Source organism: Lonchura striata, chromosome 23 (genome assembly GCF_050655825.1).
Source record: "Lonchura striata isolate lonStrDom1 chromosome 23, ASM5065582v1, whole genome shotgun sequence".
Lineage (NCBI taxonomy): Eukaryota > Metazoa > Chordata > Aves > Passeriformes > Estrildidae > Lonchura > Lonchura striata.
Window position 1 is genome coordinate 7,636,801 of NC_140725.1, and position 19,406 is coordinate 7,656,206.

General features: G+C 59.1%; 1 protein-coding gene across 2 annotated transcripts; it reads left to right on the forward strand.

Moving 5' to 3' along the window:
* The first annotated feature begins 544 nt into the window (after nt 1–544).
* LOC116184426 (cAMP-dependent protein kinase inhibitor beta-like) lies at nt 545–16,219 on the forward strand. 2 transcript variants are annotated; one of them, XM_031506769.3, is made up of 5 exons: nt 545–892; nt 12,507–12,712; nt 14,658–14,761; nt 14,982–15,133; nt 15,664–16,219. In XM_031506769.3, the coding sequence occupies exons 4-5, from the start codon at nt 14,989–14,991 to the stop codon at nt 15,744–15,746; spliced, it is 228 nt and encodes a 75-aa protein (XP_031362629.1). In that variant the 5' UTR covers nt 545–892; nt 12,507–12,712; nt 14,658–14,761; nt 14,982–14,988; the 3' UTR covers nt 15,747–16,219. The 2 variants fall into 2 exon arrangements, with proteins under 2 accessions (XP_031362629.1, XP_085416019.1); XM_085559893.1 differs by lacking the exon at nt 14,658–14,761.
* Nucleotides 16,220–19,406: the final 3,187 nt, after the last annotated feature.

A 19,406-nucleotide genomic window follows, 5' to 3' on the forward strand; every position in this document is an offset into this window, starting at 1 on the left:
GTGCCGCGATCCGCTGGATTCGCCAGCCGCAGTCAGGGTCTCCCAGCCCCCCGCTCCCTTCCCCACCCACCGCATGCCACACGGGTGCAGCCACGGATTTTTTAAATTATTTTTTTTCCCCCCAAAGATTCGGAGCCTGTCATTGATTCTGGCTGCAATAAATGGAGCTGTGCGGGTTGGGGTCAAATTGTCCTGGTGGGGGAGCAGAGCCCCCTCAACCCGCCCGCCCCGGGGGGCTCTGCAGCCGGGGAGCCGAATCCAGAGGAAATCGGAGGGGATTTCTCCATTTCCCCGAGCAGGGCCGGTGGCCACGCCGGGCTGCGAGCCCCCGCCCGGGCTGGGGGCTGCGAGCGGGGCAGAGTCACCCGGAGCTCGGGCCGGGGGATGTCACAGCCCGCCCTCCCCTCGTGTCGGCGCGGGGGGACGCGGGGACACAGCAGCCCGGGGGCCCGGGGGGCGGCCCCGGCGGCGGGGGAGCGGGGGGGCGGCGGGCGGGGCCGGCGCTGGGTCCCCCCCGCGCCGAGCGGGGGCCGGGCCGGGCGGCGGCGGCGGCGCTGGGCGGGCGGCGGCGGCGGCGGCTCGGCCCCGGGTGCCCCAGGGCCGCCTGGAGCCGGAGGCTTCCCCGCGGCTCCTGCCGAGCGCGGAGCATCCTTCCCCCGGCAGCCAGGCTGGCACCGGCACCGGCATCACCATCGGCACCGGCGCTGACACCGGGATCAGCATAAACGGCGGCACCGGCATCGCCCCCGGCACCGACATCGCCCCCGGCACCGACATCCCACCGCCCCCGGGCCCGGCAGCAGCATCAACACCGGCCCGGCAGCAGCATCACCTTCGGTGCCACCATCAGCACCGGCCTCGGCACCGGCCCCGGGATCGCTGCTGGCACCAGGTGAGCGGCCGGCGGCTGCTGGGCGCAGGTGACGCGGTGGCACCGAGGCCCCGAGCCACCGCGGAGGGTGCCCCGGGGCGAGGGACCGGGCACCCACCGCGGGGATTGGTGCCCACCCTGGAGATTGGGTGCCCACCCCGGGCACCTCCCTGGGAAGGCGGAGAGCCCGGGGGTCAGGGGATGGTGGTGGCCTCGGGGACAGATGGGTTTTTGGGGGGGTGAATGTTGGCAGCAGCTGCGGTGGGGTGTCCCTCGAGGGCTTGGGGTGTCTGTGCCCACCCTCCCCCGGGGCAGGGGGCTCAGGGGAGGATTTGGGGGAGCAGTGCTGAGGCACCGAGCAAGGCTCGTCTGTCTCAGGGTGGGCATTCAGATCAACCCCCATGGCTGCACCTCTGTCGCGCCCTGGCACCCGCCCCCTGCGTGTCCTGGGTCACCGCTGCCCCCTCCACCTTTCCCCCTGCCCTCTCCTCCTCTCAGCTACCGCTTCCACCCCCACGCCCAGCTCCAGCCCTCCGCTTCCCGGGCTGGAGCTTCCCAGGCGATTTGGGCCCGGGGAGCTGCGGGGGTCCCCAGGCACGGGCTGAGCACCCCCGCGCAGGGACACAGGAGAGCTCCTGTGGTGCTTCCTCCGGGAGGAAAGGGCTTCCCCCGGGGACAGCCCCTCCTCCCTGCCTTCGGGGCATCGTTTTGGCAGGTTGCCCCTGCAGATGCTTGGATCGCGTCCCTTGGGTCCCCGGAGCTGGCTGCTGTCCCCTGGCAGGGTGGCAATGCCACCGAGGATGTGGCAGAGGCAGGATGTCCCGTGCTCACCCCAAAAGCTCCCAGCCCGTGACCTTGGGGTGTCCGCCAAGGGACACCTCAGTCCTCGCTGTCACAAAGGGACACAGCCCCCACTGTCCCCCTGTGCTCACCCCTCACCTGCTCAGCACCATCGCCCCCCAAAAAGCGGGAGATGGGCAAGGGGAAGGGTGGTGGCAGAGCCAGATTCTCACTTCTTTTAAACTGAGGGAATCCCAGCGTTCCTCCTCGCTCTGGGATGCTGGGAGGCAGAGTGGGGGTGCTCTTGGGGAGGCCCTGGGGGTTTGATTGTGAGGAGACCTCGGGCTTCAGCTCCTGGGGCAGCTGGAGGAGCTCAGCTGGGTGCTCCAGACCTTGGGGGACCTGGCACCATGAACAGGGTGGGGACCCCGGGCCTGCTCTGCCCTTGGCTCCTGGAATGACAATTCCAGCTCCTGGAATGGCAATTCCAGCTCCTTTGGCTCCTAGAATGGCAATTCCTGCTCCTGGAACAGCCCTGGGCCATTGGAACGGGCTCTGCTCCATGCCCGATTTCCAGCTGTGCCTCTGATCCCAGAGCACCTGCACGGATTTCTTCCCTCCTTGGCCTTTGTTCCCCTCCCTGGTGGCTTTCCAGGGGCCGGGGGTTTGTCACAGGGCAGAGGTGACAGCTGGAGGATCCCGATGGTGCCCCAGCCTCGGTGCAGGGAAACATCTGGATCACCTCCACGCAAGGTCCCACTGCCAGGGGGGTTGCTGCCTCAGAGCTGGGTGTCCTGGGGGTTTTCCACCTCCCCCTTGGCTGAGCTGCAGCGGGAAGGACCCGCCACACCCCAGGGCTGGGGAAGCCATGCCCGGGGCTCCCTGGAGAGCCAGAGTTCCCAGGGCAGCTTCAGCTGCCTCTGCTCCCCAGAATTTTGGGTACCTGCACTTACCCCAGTGCTCTGTCAGGGCTGGGAGCCTCCTCCATCCCCAGCTGCACCAGGGTCCTCTCCAGGTGCCACCTTTCCTCTCGTGCAGGGAGGTGAGGCTCCCGTGGTGCAGCAGCTCCGGTGTCACCCAGCCCGTGGCACTCCCTGGGATGTGCCTGGTGGCACCCAGCTGGCACCGTGTGACAGCCCACAGCTCCCTGGGTTTCCCCTGGCACCAATCCCGGTGCCACCCACGGCTCCACAGCCAGGAGAAACGCGGGTGTCCCCGTCCCCATCCCCGGGTTGTGTCACTCAGCCCCACCCGGGGTGCTCAGGCTGGAGCAGAGGTAGAAACCTTCTGGGGAGGAGGGAGCCCGAACCTGGCGAGGAATGGAACTGCTGGGGATGTGGGTGACACGTTTATTATTCAAAATTACCCGGTTTTATTATGCAAAATTACAGTTTGTGGCGTGTCAGAGCAGGGAACTGAGGGTTCTGCTGGGAGCTCCATTACCCAGGGCTCAATCACCCTAATTACCCTCATTAGATCCCTTCCTTCCCCACGGAGCTGCTGTTGACTCCCCTGACTCCCAGAGTGGAGCTGGGCTATCCAGGCTGGGCTACCCAGGATATCCAGGCTGGGCTACCCGGGATATCCAGGCTGGGCTATCCAGGTTATCCAGGCTGGGCTATCCAGGCTGGGCTATCCAGGATATCCAGGCTGGGCTATCCAGGTTACCCAGGCTGGGCTACCCAGGTTATCCAGGCTGTGATATCCAGGCTGGGTTATCCAGGTTACCCAGGCTGTGTTATCCAGGCTGGGTTATCCAGGTTACCCAGGCTGTGATATCCAGGCTGGGTTATCCAGGATATCCAGGCTGGGCTATCCAGGTTACCCAGGCTGGGCTATCCAGGCTGGGCTATCCAGGTTATCCAGGCTGTGTTATCCAGGCTGGGCTATCCAGGCTGGGCTATCTGGGTTATCCAGGCTGGGCTATCCAGGATATCCAGGCTGGGCTATCCAGGTTATCCAGGTTATCCAGGCTGGGTTATCCAGGCTGGGTTATCCCGGTGCCAGCTCTGTCTCATGGGGCTGGGGATGGCTCCCATCCCCCTCATGCCAAAGGGGCCGTGGTGTTTCCTGTGGTGAGCACATTTCTCTCCCTCTCAGGATTTTTCATAGACGTGCACAGAGAGAAATGAAAGAAAAAACAATTCCTATTTCTGCTCCTTTTTTTTCCTATGTGGAATGCCACTTATTGTAAATGCAGGCAAACCCAATGGGAAGAAATGATGATGTCTGACTCAATTCAGAAGGCTGAATTATTTCTTTATTATAGCTATGCTAAAATACATCAATATACTATATAAAACAAGGATACTAAAACTACACACTACTTTCTCTGGCTCTAACACAACTCATGACCCTCTCTCCAGAGTCCAGCCCCAGGTGGGTTGGATTGGCCACCAGCTCAAACAATCCTCACCAGAATCCAACCAAGCACTCACCCCAGGTAAACAATTCTCCAAACACATTCCACATATGAAAAATCAAGGAGCAGGAATATAAATTGTTTTCTCTTTCATTTCTCTCTGTGCATGTCTATGAAAAATCCTGAGAGGGGGAGAAATGTGCTTGCCACAGTTTCCCCCAGGAACTCAAAAAGGACCTGGACACAGCAGATGGGGCTGAGGAATGTGGGGAAGGGAGGCTCACCCAGCACCTTTGTAGGGCCCCTGATGGGCACCCAAACTCCCCAGCAGGAATTCCTGTGCTCCTCCCATCACTCCAGCTGATTACCTTTAATCAGTTAATTAAAGAGAATTAACTGATGGGGGTGGAGGATGGAATAGGAATAGCTCTGGAACAGGTCATGGCCTACAGGCTGGGATGGGGTGGGATCCCTCCCTTCCTTTCCCTTCCTTCCTTTCCCTTCCTTCCTTCCTTTCCCTTCTTTTTCTTCCTTTCCCTTCCTTTCCCTTCCCCTTCCTTCTTCCTTCTTCCTTCCCTTTCCCTTTCCCCTTTCCCCTTTCCTTTCCTTTCCCTCCCCTCTCCCCATCCCCACCCGATCCACCGTGGGGTGGGTGTCTCTCCCTGCTGGTGCCAGGCAGGATCCCAGAGCTGTGCCCTCCGCTGGCACTGGGATTCAGGGCTGCCAGCCCTGGGGATTTGCCGTGTTCCCACAGGGAGCAGCCATGGCTGGTGTTCCTGTGTGCTTTTCACACCCCGGCTGCTGTCCCTGAGCCGCTGTCCCTCCCCTGCTTTGCCCAGCACACGGATCAGAGCTGGCCAGGAGCCGCTCCCTGCCTCAGGGGTGCCCTCCTGCCAGGCAGCTCCATCCCTGCCATGCCCCGAGTGCCTCCTGGCACAGGGAGCTCACCCTTTGCAGCCTCCACAAACCCTGCTCCATGTGCTGGGAAAAGCCAGAGGTCCTCGTTAGGAGCACAAAGTGATGGAAACGTTCCCCAGGGAGAGCAGGAGGGGTGGAAGCAGGGATGTGCGCTGGGCTGGGAGCCTCAGAGGATGGGCAAGAGGAGCTGGGATTCGCCCATTCCCTCTCTGGGCACCGTGGGCAGCACAGCTGAGGTTCTCCAGGTTTTCCATGCCCTCTCTTGGAGGTTTGGGATGCAGGATGGAGCCCTGCAGTGTCACCCATGTTCTCGTGCCTCTGCCTGCTGAGCCCTTGGTGCTTTGCTCTCTAATTAGAGCAACTCCGGCCTGTCCAGGGCTGGAATCCAGGTGCTCCAGAGGGAATCCCACATCCATGTCTGCCTGGTGCTTTCAGCATCTTTCCAGGATGCCCTGTGTGCTGCTCCCAGGGGAAAAACACCTCGATTTTATCCCAGTGTGGACTCGTGGGAGATGCTGAGCTCAGCAGGGACGTGCCAGGATTAGACTGCTGAGCCTCTGGAGCGCTGTTCCCTGGCCCAATCCAGGCCAGAGGGATCCAGAGGGGATTTTCTCTGCAGAAGCCAAGCCCTGATGTGGGATGTGGTGTGAGCACCCCCAGGTCTGGGAGCACCTGGGTTTGGGTTAGCACAATTTGGGTTTGCTCAGGGCAGTTTAGGGTTGGATGTCCGGGAGCACAAGAGCTGGGTTCACTCCCACACTGGAGCAGGGCTTGCTCTGGTTTGTGTTCCCAGCGTTAAAAACCAAAGGGACAGGTTATACAGAGAGCCTGAAATCCCGTCTGGACAGACTCAGCTTGGATTTTAGGCACAGCTGAACTCTGCCATCATCCCCCGAGTGACAGCGGAATAACAGCACAGCCTCTGCTCCTGCCGGCGGCTCCATTCCGCGGATGCAGCAGCAAACCCCTCCTCCCCTGCACATCGCCCTGCTGGAAGCCGGGAATTGCAGGGAATGGAGATTACCGGTGTCCCACTTCAGAGCCCTTCTTCTCCTTGCCTTCAACAGGAATTTAGGTCTCAGTATCCCACAAGCCCAGCTGAGCCCCTGAAGAGAAGGGTTTATGCTCCGCCTAGGCTGGTATTAGCTGGGACACAGCTCAGGTTTTGTGTGGAAATAAAAATTCCGAGTCCTACAGCTGGGGAAAAAAAAAATCAAAAAAAATCAAAGAATTCCTGGTTGGAAGGACCTTAAAGGCCATCCAGTGCCACCCCTGCCCTGGCAGGGACCCCTCCCACTGTCCCAGGAGCTCCCAGTGCCCAGCCTGGCCTTGGGCACTGCCAGGGATCCAGGGACAGCCACAGCTGCTCCGGGCAGTGAGACCCCAAATGGTGCAAAAGGAAGCAGAGGATGAAGGCTGATATTTAAAAGGATCCCTGGGATCCAGGGAGATGTCTGGGTGGAATAATTCAGGATTTGGGTGTGAGCAGGGATGGGGCTGAGCCCAAAGCTGGTCCTGTCCATCTGCAGGGCAGCAATGGGGACCAGGCAGGGAGCAGGGGAAGGGATGTGAGGGTGATGGAGGGCGCAAAGAGACCCTTCAGCATTTCCCAAATCCAGGGGTGAGACAATCCAAGCACAAACAGGAGCGGCGGAGAAGAGGGAAAGCTGGTCTGGATGTGAGGATGAGTGTGCAAGAGCAGGAGGAAGGTCAGAGCTCAAGGCAGGACATGATGGGAAGGGGCTTAGAGGGTGATGGGAATTCCTCTGGAAGTGGAATTATCCCAACGAGGGGGATCTGCTGCTCCATGGAGAGGGAAGCCACTTGACCAAAGCCTTTGGAACAGGGGTTTGCTGGGAAGGGAATCCTAGGAAAGAGCCAACCCTGAGGGTACCGGGAGGTGCCAGAGCTTTGGGGAGCTGCCAGCATCACCTCTGCTTAGAAATCCCACTGGAACAATTCCTCGGAGCTCTGGGAAGGAGCCGGGGAGGAAAAGAGCCAGAGGAAAAATTGGGGGAAACCAGTGGGAGACCCTGCTGATGCTCCAAGCAGGATGCAGGTTCACTTGTATCCCTGCACTCACTTCACACCATCACTCCAAAGGTGCCCAGCAAGATCCTAGCTGGCCCAAATTCCTGCCTGGCCCAAATTCCTGCCTGGCCCACCTGGAATCCTGGGGATTTAGGGATGCAAATGCCAGGACATGGTTGGAGAGGTTCTGCTGCCCAGGGCAGGCATGGGGGAGCCAGCATCCCATGGGAATGGGTCCTGGAAGCTGCATCCCTGCCAGGAGGGATCATCCTCTCCAGACACTTCCTCGTGTGGAGCAAAACCTGTTCCAAAAGTCATTCTGCACCTCCATGTTCAATATTCCTGCCCCAGCCCACATTCCTGCAGCTTTTTCCCCCTTTCCCAGCGGCTCAGGACAGTTTTTATCCCCCTCCTTCCCTCTCCCTGGGCTCCTGGAGCTGTCCCTGGGCAGGAGACACACCCGTTCCCACCTCAGGGTCCCCGGGGCTCCAGCAGCCTGCAGCCACTTCCCTGGAGAGGAGCAGAACCTGCTGCCTCCCCAGAGAGCTCCCGGCTCTCCAGATTTTATCCTGTGTTTAATTATTGCCATCTGCTGCTCCCGGCTCCGGGCTGCTCGGGCTGTCTGCTGCCTGTCGGGCTCTGGTTAAGCCAACCCCATTGGATTTCCCTCCCGTGTGGACTCCTGGCTCATTTTCCTGGATGATGTTCCCATTCCCTTCTGACCTGGGGCATCTCTTTCAATTCCACCCAATTTTACAGTTTCATCTGGCTAAATCCTTCCCATTTTTTATCGTGTTCATCAGCGTTGAAGGGTTGCTGGTGGATTTTTGGAGGCTGCAGCATTCCCAGCACAGGTCCCATAAAATGTTGAATTAAACAAGCAGGAGGAACCCTCAGAGAGAGAAAGCCAAGATCAGTCAATGCCCCAAACCCCCTTCCAGAGGAGCTCATGACCCACTAACAACTCAGAAGATGAAGAAGCAAATCCTTGTGGTTAAATGAATCCTCAAGATTCCTGTAACACTTCCCAGGTCCTGCATTCCTGGAGCATTCCTGATTTGTTGTCTCTGGTGGGGGGAGTGTGTTTGGCAAAGCTGTTGTGTGTCCGTGGTGGTCCTCAGGCTCCAGGTGCAGTTTGGGGTCCCTGCCACCCCCAGCATCCCGAAAAAGTTGTGTTGGAGGGGAACAGCGATGCTGAGGGGATCATGGGTGTGTTTGACCCTGGCCTGGGTTCCTCTGCTCCATCCCCAGGTGGGTCTCACCTTTCTCTGCCTCTTCAGCACCTTCCTCCCCTCCTCCAGGGCTCTGCTATTCCCGGACCAAGGAACACATCCCAGTCCATCTCCTCCCTCCGCCTCTCCCAGCACCTTCCCAGCCTATTTCCAGCAGGGATTAAGGTTTATTTCTGCCCTCCTCTATCCCATTAGGGGCATTAAAGCAGGAGCCAGCACCCCGAGGACCTCCCATGTGACTGCAGGAGCTTTTTTAGGCTGAGACCACGTTAAGCCACCAAAACTGTCCCTGCTTAGAGGGGGAAATCCTCGCTCACCGGGTTTATCCAGTGGGATTTGCCCCGTTTGGGCTGGAATTGCCTGTGGGACCGGGAGGTGATGGCGTGGGGCAGGTGTTGGTGGCTCGGACATTGTCCCCGGGGCTGCAGGGACGGCCCGATGGGCTCTGGGACCGCGGTGCTGCACCCGGAGAGCTCAGGGCAGCGCCAGCCCCGGGTCTGTCCCCGGGCAGCAGCAGCGCCCTGGTCCCTGGTGTGGCTGTCGGAGCGGAGGGAGCCCGCGGGGCCAGCCCCGTCCCCATCCCTGCGAGCGGCGGGATCCAGCGGGTCCCGATCCCCGCGGGATCCAGTACATCCCGATCCCCGCGGGATCCAGCGGGTCCCGATCCCCGCAGGATCCAGTACATCCCGATCCCCGCGGGATCCAGCGGGTCCCGATCCCCGCGGGATCCAGTGGGTCCCGATCCCCGCGGGATCCAGTACATCCCGATCCCCGCGGGATCCAGCGGGTCCCGATCCCCGCGGGATCCAGTACATCCCGATCCCCGCGGGATCCAGCGGGTCCCAATCCCCGCGGGATCCAGTACATCCCGATCCCCGCGGGATCAATCCCCACGGGATCCAGCCCCACGGGATCCAGCGGGCCCCGATCCCCGCGGGATCCAGCGGGCCCCGATCCCCACGGGATCCAGTACATCCCGATCCCCACGGGATCCAGCAGGTCCCCATCCCCGCGGGATCCAGCGGGTCCTGGGGCCAGTCCCGGGCCAATCCCCGCGGGATCCAGCGGGTCCCGGGCCCATCACCCCCGCCTGGGGCAGCGGGAGCCGCCGGGCCGGGAAGGAGCTTTGAGCCGGCCTGGGGCTGCGGCTGGGCTGCGGCGTGCGAGACCCGAGTGTGAGTGAGTGTGTGCGAGTGTGAGTGTGTATGTGAGTGTGTGTCTGTGTGTGTGTGTGCGAGTGTGCACACATGTGTGAGAGTGTGAGTGTGTATGTGAGTGTGTGTCTGTGTGTGTGCATGTGCACATGTGTGAGTGTGTATGTGAGTGTGTGTCTGTGTGTGTGTGTGCGAGTGTGCACACATGTGTGAGAGTGTGAGTGTGTATGTGAGTGTGTGTCTGTGTGTGTGCATGTGCACATGTGTGAGTGTGTATGTGAGTGTGTGTCTGTGTGTGTGTGTGTGAGTGTGCACACATGTGTGAGAGTGTGAGTGTGTATGTGAGTGTGTGTCTGTGTGTGTGCGAGAGTGTGTGTATGTGAGTGTGTGTCTGTGTGTGTGTGTGTGTGCACATGTGTGAGTGTGATCGTGTATGTGAGTGTGTCTCTGTGTGTGCGAGTGTGCACACATGAGTGTGAGTGTTTATGTGAGTGTGTGTGTGAATGCGCATGTGTGTGTCTCTGTGTGTGCGAGTGTGCACATGTGTGTGTGAGAGTGTGAGTCTGTGTGTGAATGTGCACATGTGTCTGTGTGTGCGAGTGTGCACACGTGTGTGTGAGAGTGAGTGTGTGGCAGTGAGTGTGTGTGTGAATGTGCATGTGTGTGTCTGTGTGTGTGCGAGTGTGCACACATGTGTGTGAATGTGCACGTGTGTGTGGGTGTGGGGGTGTGTGTGTGAATGTGCACGTGTGTGTGATGGTGTGAGTCCGTGTGTGTCTGTGAGTGTGTGCTTGTGCACATGTCTGTGTGAGAGTGTGTGTGTGCATATATGTAAGTGTGTGTGAGAGCATGACAGTGAGTGTGCACATGTGAATGTGTACACATGTGTGCACACGTGTGTGAGAGTGTTAGTGTGTGAGAGTGTCTGAGCATGCACATGTGCGTGAGAGTATGTGAGTGTGTGTATGTGATCTGTGGGTGTGTGTGTGTCAGTGCGCGTGCGTGTGCACACGTGTGTGTGACCTTGGCACCGGGGTTCACAGGGATCCACATGGAATCACCAAATCCTTCAGCGCGGAGCCCCGCGGCGGCGTGCGGCCGCTCCCTCGGCCGCCAGCCGTGTGCCCAGCCTGGCCCCGGGTGCCACGTCCCCGCGGCTGCTCAGCCCCTCCCGGGGCTCCTGCGCAGCCCTTTCCTGCAGGATCTCTCCCGAAATCCCACGGAACCCGCCGGAATGCGCGTGCCGTGTGCTCCCACCGCCACACGCGGCTGTGTGTGCCCAAACACCCGGGGACACCCGGGGATGTCACACGTGTCCCGTGCCAGGCTCGGGGCTCCGCGGGCGCTGCTTGGCACGGGCGGTGCCAGCTGAGGGGTGAGGGACGGCACCTGGAGCGGGTGCGGGGTGGGACGAGCTCTGGGACAGGAGTGACACGGCTGTGGCACTGCCAGCCTGGGCGTGCCACGCGTGCACACACAGTGACGGGGGTGTCACACGGGCACAGACTGCCACGGAGTGCCACACATGCACAGATGTGTGACAAAGGGTGCCACACTGTCACATAGATGTGTCAGGGGGTACCACATGTGCAGACACAGTGACACGGGGTGTCACACGGCGTGGCAGGGGGTGTCACACGGGCACAGACTGCCACGGAGTGCCACGCATGCACAGATGTGTGACAAAGGGTGCCACACATGCACAGATGTGTGACAAAGGGTGCCACACATGCACATAGGTGTGACGAAGAGTGCCACACTGTCACATAGGTGTGACAGGGAGTTCCACGTGTGCAGACACAGTGACAGACACAGTGTGGCAAGGGGTGTCACACGGGCACAGACTGCCAGGGAGTGCCACACATGCACAGATGTGTGACAAGGAGTGCCACACTGTCACACAGACATGTCAGGGGGTGCCACAGTGTGTCATGGGGTGCCACACATGCACACAGGTGATGGGGAATGTCACACATGCACACACCTGTACAGCCACATGGAACAGCCCAGCCAGAGGTGACACACACATACACACACACCTGTGACAATGCGAACACACGTGACAATTCACACACATGTGACAATTCACACATACGTGACACTGCACAAACCTGTGACACTGCACGCCTGTGACAATGCAAACACACGTGACAATTCACACACATGTGACAATTCACACTCGTGACAATTCACACACACGTGACACTGCACACACCTGTGACACTGCACACCTTTGACAATGCACACACCTGTGACAATGCACACACCTGTGACAATTCATACCTGTGACACAGCACACATGTGACACTGCACTTACCTGTGAAAATTCACACACATGTGACACTATACACACCTGTGATACTGCACACACACATGACACTGCACACACATGTGACAATTCTTCACACACCTGTGATACTGCACACACACATGACACTGCACACACATGTGACAATTCTTCACACACCTGTGATAATGTACACGCACACACCTGTGACAATGTACACGCCTGTGACAATGCACACATGTGTGACAATGCACACACCTGTGACAATGCACACGCCTGTGACAATGCACACACATACAACAATGCACATGCTGGTGACAATGCACACACCTATGACAATGCAGATGCCTGTGACAATGCACACACTTGTGACAATGCACACACTTGTGACAATGCACACGCCTGTGACAATGCACACACTTGTGACAATGCACACGCCTGTGACAATGCACACGCCTGTGACAATGCACATGCCTGTGACAATGCACACGCCTGTGACAATGCACACACGTGTGACAATGCACACACGCCTGTGACAATGCACACACCTATGACAATGCACACGCCTGTGACAATGCACACACGTGTGACAATGCACACGCCTGTGACAATGCACATGCCTGTGACAATGCACACGCCTGTGCTGGAGCAGTACAGGTGGCTCCTGCAGACAATGGCTGCGCAGGTGTACAGGGAACCTTTGTCCCCACCCCTGCCTTTGTCACTGCCAGCCCGGCCCGTGCCTCAGTTTCCCCCCTGAGCAGCACCCCGGTCCTGCCCCTCATGGCACAGCCACCCCAGCACTGATCACTAATTAACAAATCACTAATCACCTCCCGGGTTAATCATTTCTTTCTCCCCCTCCCCGCAGCTGTGGCCACCCCTCCCGTGCACACAGAGCCTGCGCCCAAGGACCTCGGCTCATCCTCCCTGCAGTGACTCCCAGCGGGATTCCCAGTGACTCCCAGTGACCCCCAGTGACTCCCAGTGACTCCCAGCGGGGATTCCCAGTGACTCCCAGTGACTCCCAGTGACTCCCAGAACTAGCTGCCAGCAGGAATTCCCAGCAGACCACCAGTGAGTTCACCCCCCACTGCTGCCCGCTTGGGGACAGCAGTCCCAGTGCTTCCACCAACATGTGGCACGGAGGGGATGGGGCTGCTGGGGTGGTGGTCTGGGGTCCCTGTGCTCTGTGGGGGGTGGAGGGGATGGTGGGGGGGCTCCTTGTCCTTGCCAAGTCATGTGCCACCTCTGTGCCACCCCTTTGTCACCCTTGTGCCACCCCTGTGCCATCCCCCACCCCTGTGCCACTCCCACCTCCCATGGCAAAAGCTCAGAGTGTTTCCAGAGCTGAGCAAACACCTCGAGAAGGTCCCAGCAGCACGGGAAACTACATGGCTCCATGGCAGTTGGATTTTCCTGGTTCTTGAGGCTTCCCAGGAGTGCCCCCACCCACCCAGGGCACGCCACCATTGCTGCTGCCTGCCTGGCTCAGCAAGAGCCATTCTCCAAGGGAGACAGGGCTGTCCCCAGGTTGGGAACTCCATGAAGTTCCCTGGCAGTGCTGGCTCGGCCTCCCTCCATTTTACCTCTGCATCCCCATCCATCATCCATCCATCCATCATCCATCCATCCATCATCCATCATCCATCATCCATCCATCCATCCATCATCCATCCATCATCCATCCATCCATCCATCCATCCATCCATCCATCCATCCATCATCCATTCATCATCCATCCATCCATCCATCCATCCATCCATCATCCATTATCCATCCATCATCCATCCATCCATCCATCCATCCATCCATCCATCCATCCATCATCCATTATCCATCCATCATCCATCCATCCATCATCCATCCATCATCCATGCATCATCCATCCATCATCCATCCATCCATCCATCATCCATCCATCCATCCATCATCCATCCATCCATCCATCCATCCATCATCCATCCATCCATCCATCCATCCATCCATCATCCATCCATCCATCCATCCATCCATCCATCCATCATCCATTCATCATCCATCCATCCATCCATCCATCCATCCATCATCCATTATCCATCCATCATCCATCCATCCATCATCCATCCATCCATCCATCCATCCATCCATCATCCATTCATCATCCATCCATCCATCCATCCATCCATCCATCCATCCATCCATCATCCATCCATCCATCCATCCATCCATCCATCCATCCATCTATCCATCCATCCTTCCATCTTCCATCCATCATCCATCCATCATCCATCCATTCATCCATCATCCATCCATCCATCCATCCATCCATCCATCCATCCATCATCCATCCATCCATCCATCCTTCCATCCATCCATCCATCCATCCTTCCATCTTCCATCCATCATCCATCCATCATCCATCCATCCATCCATCCATCCATCCATCCATCATCCATCCATCCATCCATCCATCCATCCATCCATCCCTCCATCCATCCATCCATCCATCCATCATCCATTCATCCATCATCCATCCATCCATCATCCATCCATCCATCCATCCATCCATCCATCCATCCATCATCCATCCATCCATCATCCATCCATCCATCCATCCATCCATCCATCCAGCCATCATCCATTATCCATCCATCATCCATCATCCATCCATCATCCATCCATCCATCCATCCATCCATCCATCCATCCCTCCATCCATCCATCCATCCATCATCCATTCATCCATCATCCATCCATCCATCATCCATCCATCCATCCATCCATCCATCCATCCATCATCCATCATCCATCCATCCATCCATCCATCCATCCATCCATCCATCCATCATCCATTATCCATCCATCATCCATCCATCCATTATCCATCCATCCATCCATCCCTCCATCCCCACCCACTTCCACGGATGAGGCTCAGGGTGCTGTGGGTGCTCCCCTGGGGACACATTCTGGTTTCCCCCCAGACTCGCTCCCTGCTCCGTGTCCCCCGGCCCCATTGGTGACCCCTGCTCTGCCTCCCGCAGGTCAGAGCCGAGGGGCCGCAGCCAGGACGGATCCCTGTCCCCCACGGTGTCCCTCCCCCGGGCACGGGGCAGAGGCGGTGCCAGGCCAGGCTGGAGGCTGCCCGGTAAGGCTGCCCGGGCTGGGGGCGTGGGGCCTGGGAGCGCCTCGCTCCAGCTGCAGTGACCAGCGGGGTCCGGGGCAGCAGGGTGGCCCTGCCTCCATTCCCGTCGGGCAGAGGCAGTGCAGGGGGGAGCAGAGGGCACCGGAGCACCTGGCCCGGAGCAGAGCCGGCTCCCTTTAGCTCGCTGTGCTCCGGGGGTCACAGAGGGGACATCTCTCCCCAGGGTTAGCATGACCGAGGTGGAACCCGTGCTGGACTTCGCATCCTCCAGCAGGACGGGCCGGCGCAATGCCCTGCCCGACATCCTGGGCTCGCCCGCCGGCGTCAGCCCCGCCGACCTGCCCCTCAAACTGGCCGAGATGTCCCTGAGCGCAGGTGGGTGACCAGGGAATGGGGGGGATGTGGGGTGAGCCGGGACCGGGGTTCCCGAGTTCATCCCGTTCTTAGGGACAAGGACACTGAGGGGCTGGACCGTGTCCAGAGAACGGAACAGAGCTGGAGCCCCAGGAGAGGCTGAGGGAGCTGGGAAGGGGCTGGAGAATCCCTGAGGGGGCTGGGAAGGGGCTCAGCCTGGAGAAAAGGAGGCTCAGGGGGACCTTGTGGCTCTGCACAGCTCCTGCCAGGAGGGGACAGCCGGGGGGTCGGGCTCTGCTCCAGGAACAGGGACAGGAGGAGAGGGAACGGCCATGGAAGGTCCAGGTTGGATATGGGGGGAAATTTCTCCATGGAAAGGGTGGTCAGGCATTGGAACTGCCCAGGGAGGTTTGGAATGCCCATCCCTGGTCACTGGGCTGAGGACAAGGGGTTATCGGGCACAGGGTTGACTCGATGCTCTCGGAGCACTTTTCCAGCCTCCATGATTGTGTGATTCCCATCCCGTGGCCCTCTCCCGTCTCTCCCGGCAGGCAGTGCCCAGGACATGCAGTCGCCCTCAGCGGAGGTGCCCTCCCCGCAGCCGCCCAGCCCCGAGCTGAAGGACACGTCCTAACCCCGCCGGGGACACGGCTGAGCGGCGGAGGAAGGAGGAGGCGGCGGGGCACCAGCCCGGCTTTCCTGGCACCGCCGGAGCCCGCGGGGCACCAGCCCGGCTTTCCTGGCACCGCCGGAGCCCGCGGGGCACCAGCCCGGCTTTCCTGGCACCGCCGGAGCCCGCGGGGATCCCCTCGGTGCTGCCGCAGCGAGGCCCTGGAGCTCCCCCGGCCATGGGGGAGCCGCGCGTGGCGGGGACGCGGAGGGGACACGGAGGGGACCTGCCGTGACCAAGGGGCGACTCCCACCCACGCCCTGGGCCAGGACTCGGGGGGAGGGGGTGTTTTGGCCTCCCCGGGGGGAGGAATATTTTTCTTCTGGGGCATTTGGCGGAGCCGAGCGCGGGGGGGTCCCGGGGGGGCCCTCCTGGCCGCAGGAGCAGCCACGGGTGTTTCTTGCTGAGTGTGGTGTTCACTGTGATGTTTTTGGGTACCACCTCGTCTCCTGACCTTTCTTCTGGGTGACTCAGGAGCCACTCCCAAGTTTTGGGGGCTGAGGTGGGGAAACACAACCCGAGACCCCCCCAGCCCTTAGGGAAAGCTCCCGGGTTGCCAGCAGGTCTCTGAGGGATCCCACTGGGGAGCAGAGCACCCCAGCGTGGTCCCCACTCCCGGGGATGGGGTGCCGGTGAGTTTGGGGGTGGGGAGCAGGGCGATGCTGTTTGGAGCAGCCCCAGCCCCCCGAGCCAGGTCACCCACTGTCCCCACGCCGGATCCTCTCCCGCAGCCCCGGGCGGGGCCAGCCGGGTCCTGCGGCCTTTGGGGATGCGGGGGACACAGAGTGCGGCTTTCCGTGCTCCCCAAACCTTCTGCTTCTGCCAGAGGGCGGGATGGGACCCTCCTGCCCGGGCACTGGAGGACTCCTCTGTCGGCTCTGGGGGTCGCTGGCCGGAGCCGGGCAGGGTGTTTGGAGGTGGGCTGGATTGATCCCGTCCCATCCCTCCATCCCATCCCGTCCCGGACGGTCACCTGTAGCTGTCGCTGTGGGACCAGCGAAGGCATCCCCAGCCCAGGGCCCCTCTGGCCGCCCCCGCGGACCAGGAGAGCCCCACGGGCGGGGCCACCGTCCCCAGCACCCCACGGCCACCATCGGGCTCCCGGGCACCTCGCGTGGAGCGCAGTCCTGGACGGGAGGGAGGGCTGGCACGTGCAGGGGCATCCCTGGTGTGGGTACCCGTGTGTTCGGGCATCCGCGGGCGTGGGCGCCCATTTACACGGGCATTCGTGGGCATGGGGGCCCGAGTGCGTGGGCATCCCTGTGCGTGGGCATCCCTGTGCGTGGGAACTCATTTACATTGTCATGGGCTGCCATGCGTGTGTGCATCCATGTGTAGGGTCATGGGCACCCCCACACACGGGCATCGCTGTGTGGGGGCATCTGTGTGCTCATGGGCACTCGTTTGTATGGGCATTCATGAGCATGGAGTCCCATGTGTGTGTGCACATCCGTGTGTGTGTGCATCCATTTGTGTGTGTGTGTGCAGGGACATAGCTCTGTGTGTGTGTGCATCCGTGTGTGTGTGCATTTGTGTGTGTGCACATCCATGTGTGTGCATCCGTGTGTGTGCATCCATGTGTGTGTGTGCAGGGATATCTGTGTGTGTGCACATCCGTGTGTGTGCATCCATGTGTGTGCATCCGTGTGTGTGTGTGCAGGGATATCTGTGTGTGTGTGCATCCGTGTGTGTGCGCATCCATTTGTATGTGTGTGCAGGGACATAGCTCTGTGTGTGTGTGTGCATCTGTATGTGTGTGTGTGCATCCGTGTGTGTGCACATCCATGTGTGTGTGCATCCATTTGTGTGTGTGTGCAGGGACATAGCTGTGTGTGTGTGTGCATCTGTATGTGTGTGTGTGTGTGCATCCATGTGTGTGTGTGCAGGGATATCTGTGTGTGTGTGTGCATCCATGTATGTGTACATCCATGTGTGTGTGCATGTGCAGGGACATATCTCTGTGTGTGCACATCCATATGTGTGCATCCGTGTGTGTGTGTGTGTGTGTGCGTGCATCCATGTGTCTGTGCATCCGTGTATGTGTGCATCCATTAGTGTGATCTGTGCGTGTGCATCCAAGTGTGTGCATCCATTTATGTATGTGTGTCCTTGTACAGGGGCATCTGTCTGTGTGTGCATCCGTGTGTGTGTGCATCCATGTGTGTGCATCCATGTGTGTGTGTGCAGGGTTATCTGTGTGTGTGTGCATCCGTGTGTGTGTGCATCCACTTGTGTGTGTGTGCAGGGATATCTGTGTGTGTGTGTGCATCCGTGTATGTGTACATCCATGTGTGTGTGCATGTGCAGGGACATATCTCTGTGTGTGCACATCCATATGTGTGCATCCGTGTGTGTGTGTGCAGGGACATATCTGTGTGTGTGTGTGTGCATCCATGTGTCTGTGCATCCGTGTATGTGTGCATCCATTAGTGTGATCTGTGCGTGTGCATCCAAGTGTGTGCATCCATTTATGTATGTGTGTCCTTGTACAGGGGCATCTGTCTGTGTGTGCATCCGTGTGTGTGTGCATCCATGTGTGTGTGCATCCATGTGTGTGTGCATCCGTGTGTGTGTGCATCCATGTGTGTGTGCATCCTTGTGTGTATGCATCCGTGTGTGTGAATGCATCCATGTGTGTGTGCAGCCATGTGTGTGCCCATGTGTGTGTGCACCCCTGTGTGTGTGCACACCTGTGTGTGTGCACCCATGTGTGTGCTCATGGGCACCCCCATGATGGGAATTCATGTGTGTGGGCATCTGTGTGGATGTGCAGGAGCATCGGTGTGCACGTGCACATCAGTGTGACCCGTGTGCATGTGGGTGTCCATGGGCATGCATATGCATGTGCACCTCTGTGCATGGATATCCGTGTGCGTGGTGATCCATGGTCATGGCATCTGTGTGTATGGACTTCATATGCACCCACATGTGTGTGAACCCATGTGTGTGTGCACCTGTGAGTATGTGCATCCATGAGGGTGTGTATCCGTGTGTGTGTGCATCCATGTGTGTGAACCCATGTGTGTGTGCACCTGTGAGAATGTGCATCCATGAGGGTGTGCATCCATATGTGTGTGTGTGCATCCATGTGTGTGAACCCATGTGTGTGTGGACCTGTGTGTGTGCATCCGTGTGTGTGTGTGCATCCGTGTGTGTGTGTGCACCCATGAGTGTGAACCTGTGTGTGTGTGTGCAGGGACATATCTCTGTGTGTGTGTGTGTGTGTGTGTGTGTGTGTGTGTGTGTGTGTGCATTTGTGTGTGTCCATCTGTGTGTGTGAACCCAAGTGTGTGTGTGCATCCGTGTGTGTGTGCATGCATTGCATCCATATGCATGGGCATCTGTGTGCATGGGGATCCATGCACACGTGCAGGGGCACTGCTGTGTGTGTGCATCCGTGTGCATGTGCAGGGATATCTGTGTGTGTGTGTGTGCATTTGTGTGGGTGTCTGTGCACACGTGCAGTGGATATCAATGTGTGCATGTGTGCATCCGTGGTCAAAGACACTCCTTTACATGAGCATTTATGGGCATGAGCTCCTGTGCATGCATCTGTGTGTGTGTGTGTGTGTGTGTGTGCAGGGACATCTGTGTGTGTGTGCATCTCTCTCTGTGTGTGCACAT

Excerpts from the sequence above, each read along its gene's own strand:
- LOC116184426 (XM_031506769.3), top strand. The coding sequence starts at position 14,989 with ATGACCGAGGTGGAACCCGTGCTGGACTTCGCATCCTCCAGCAGGACG. Across the intron at positions 15,134-15,663 it reads CGAGATGTCCCTGAGCGCAG|GCAGTGCCCAGGACATGCAG; the intron begins GTGGGTGACCAG and ends CTCTCCCGGCAG.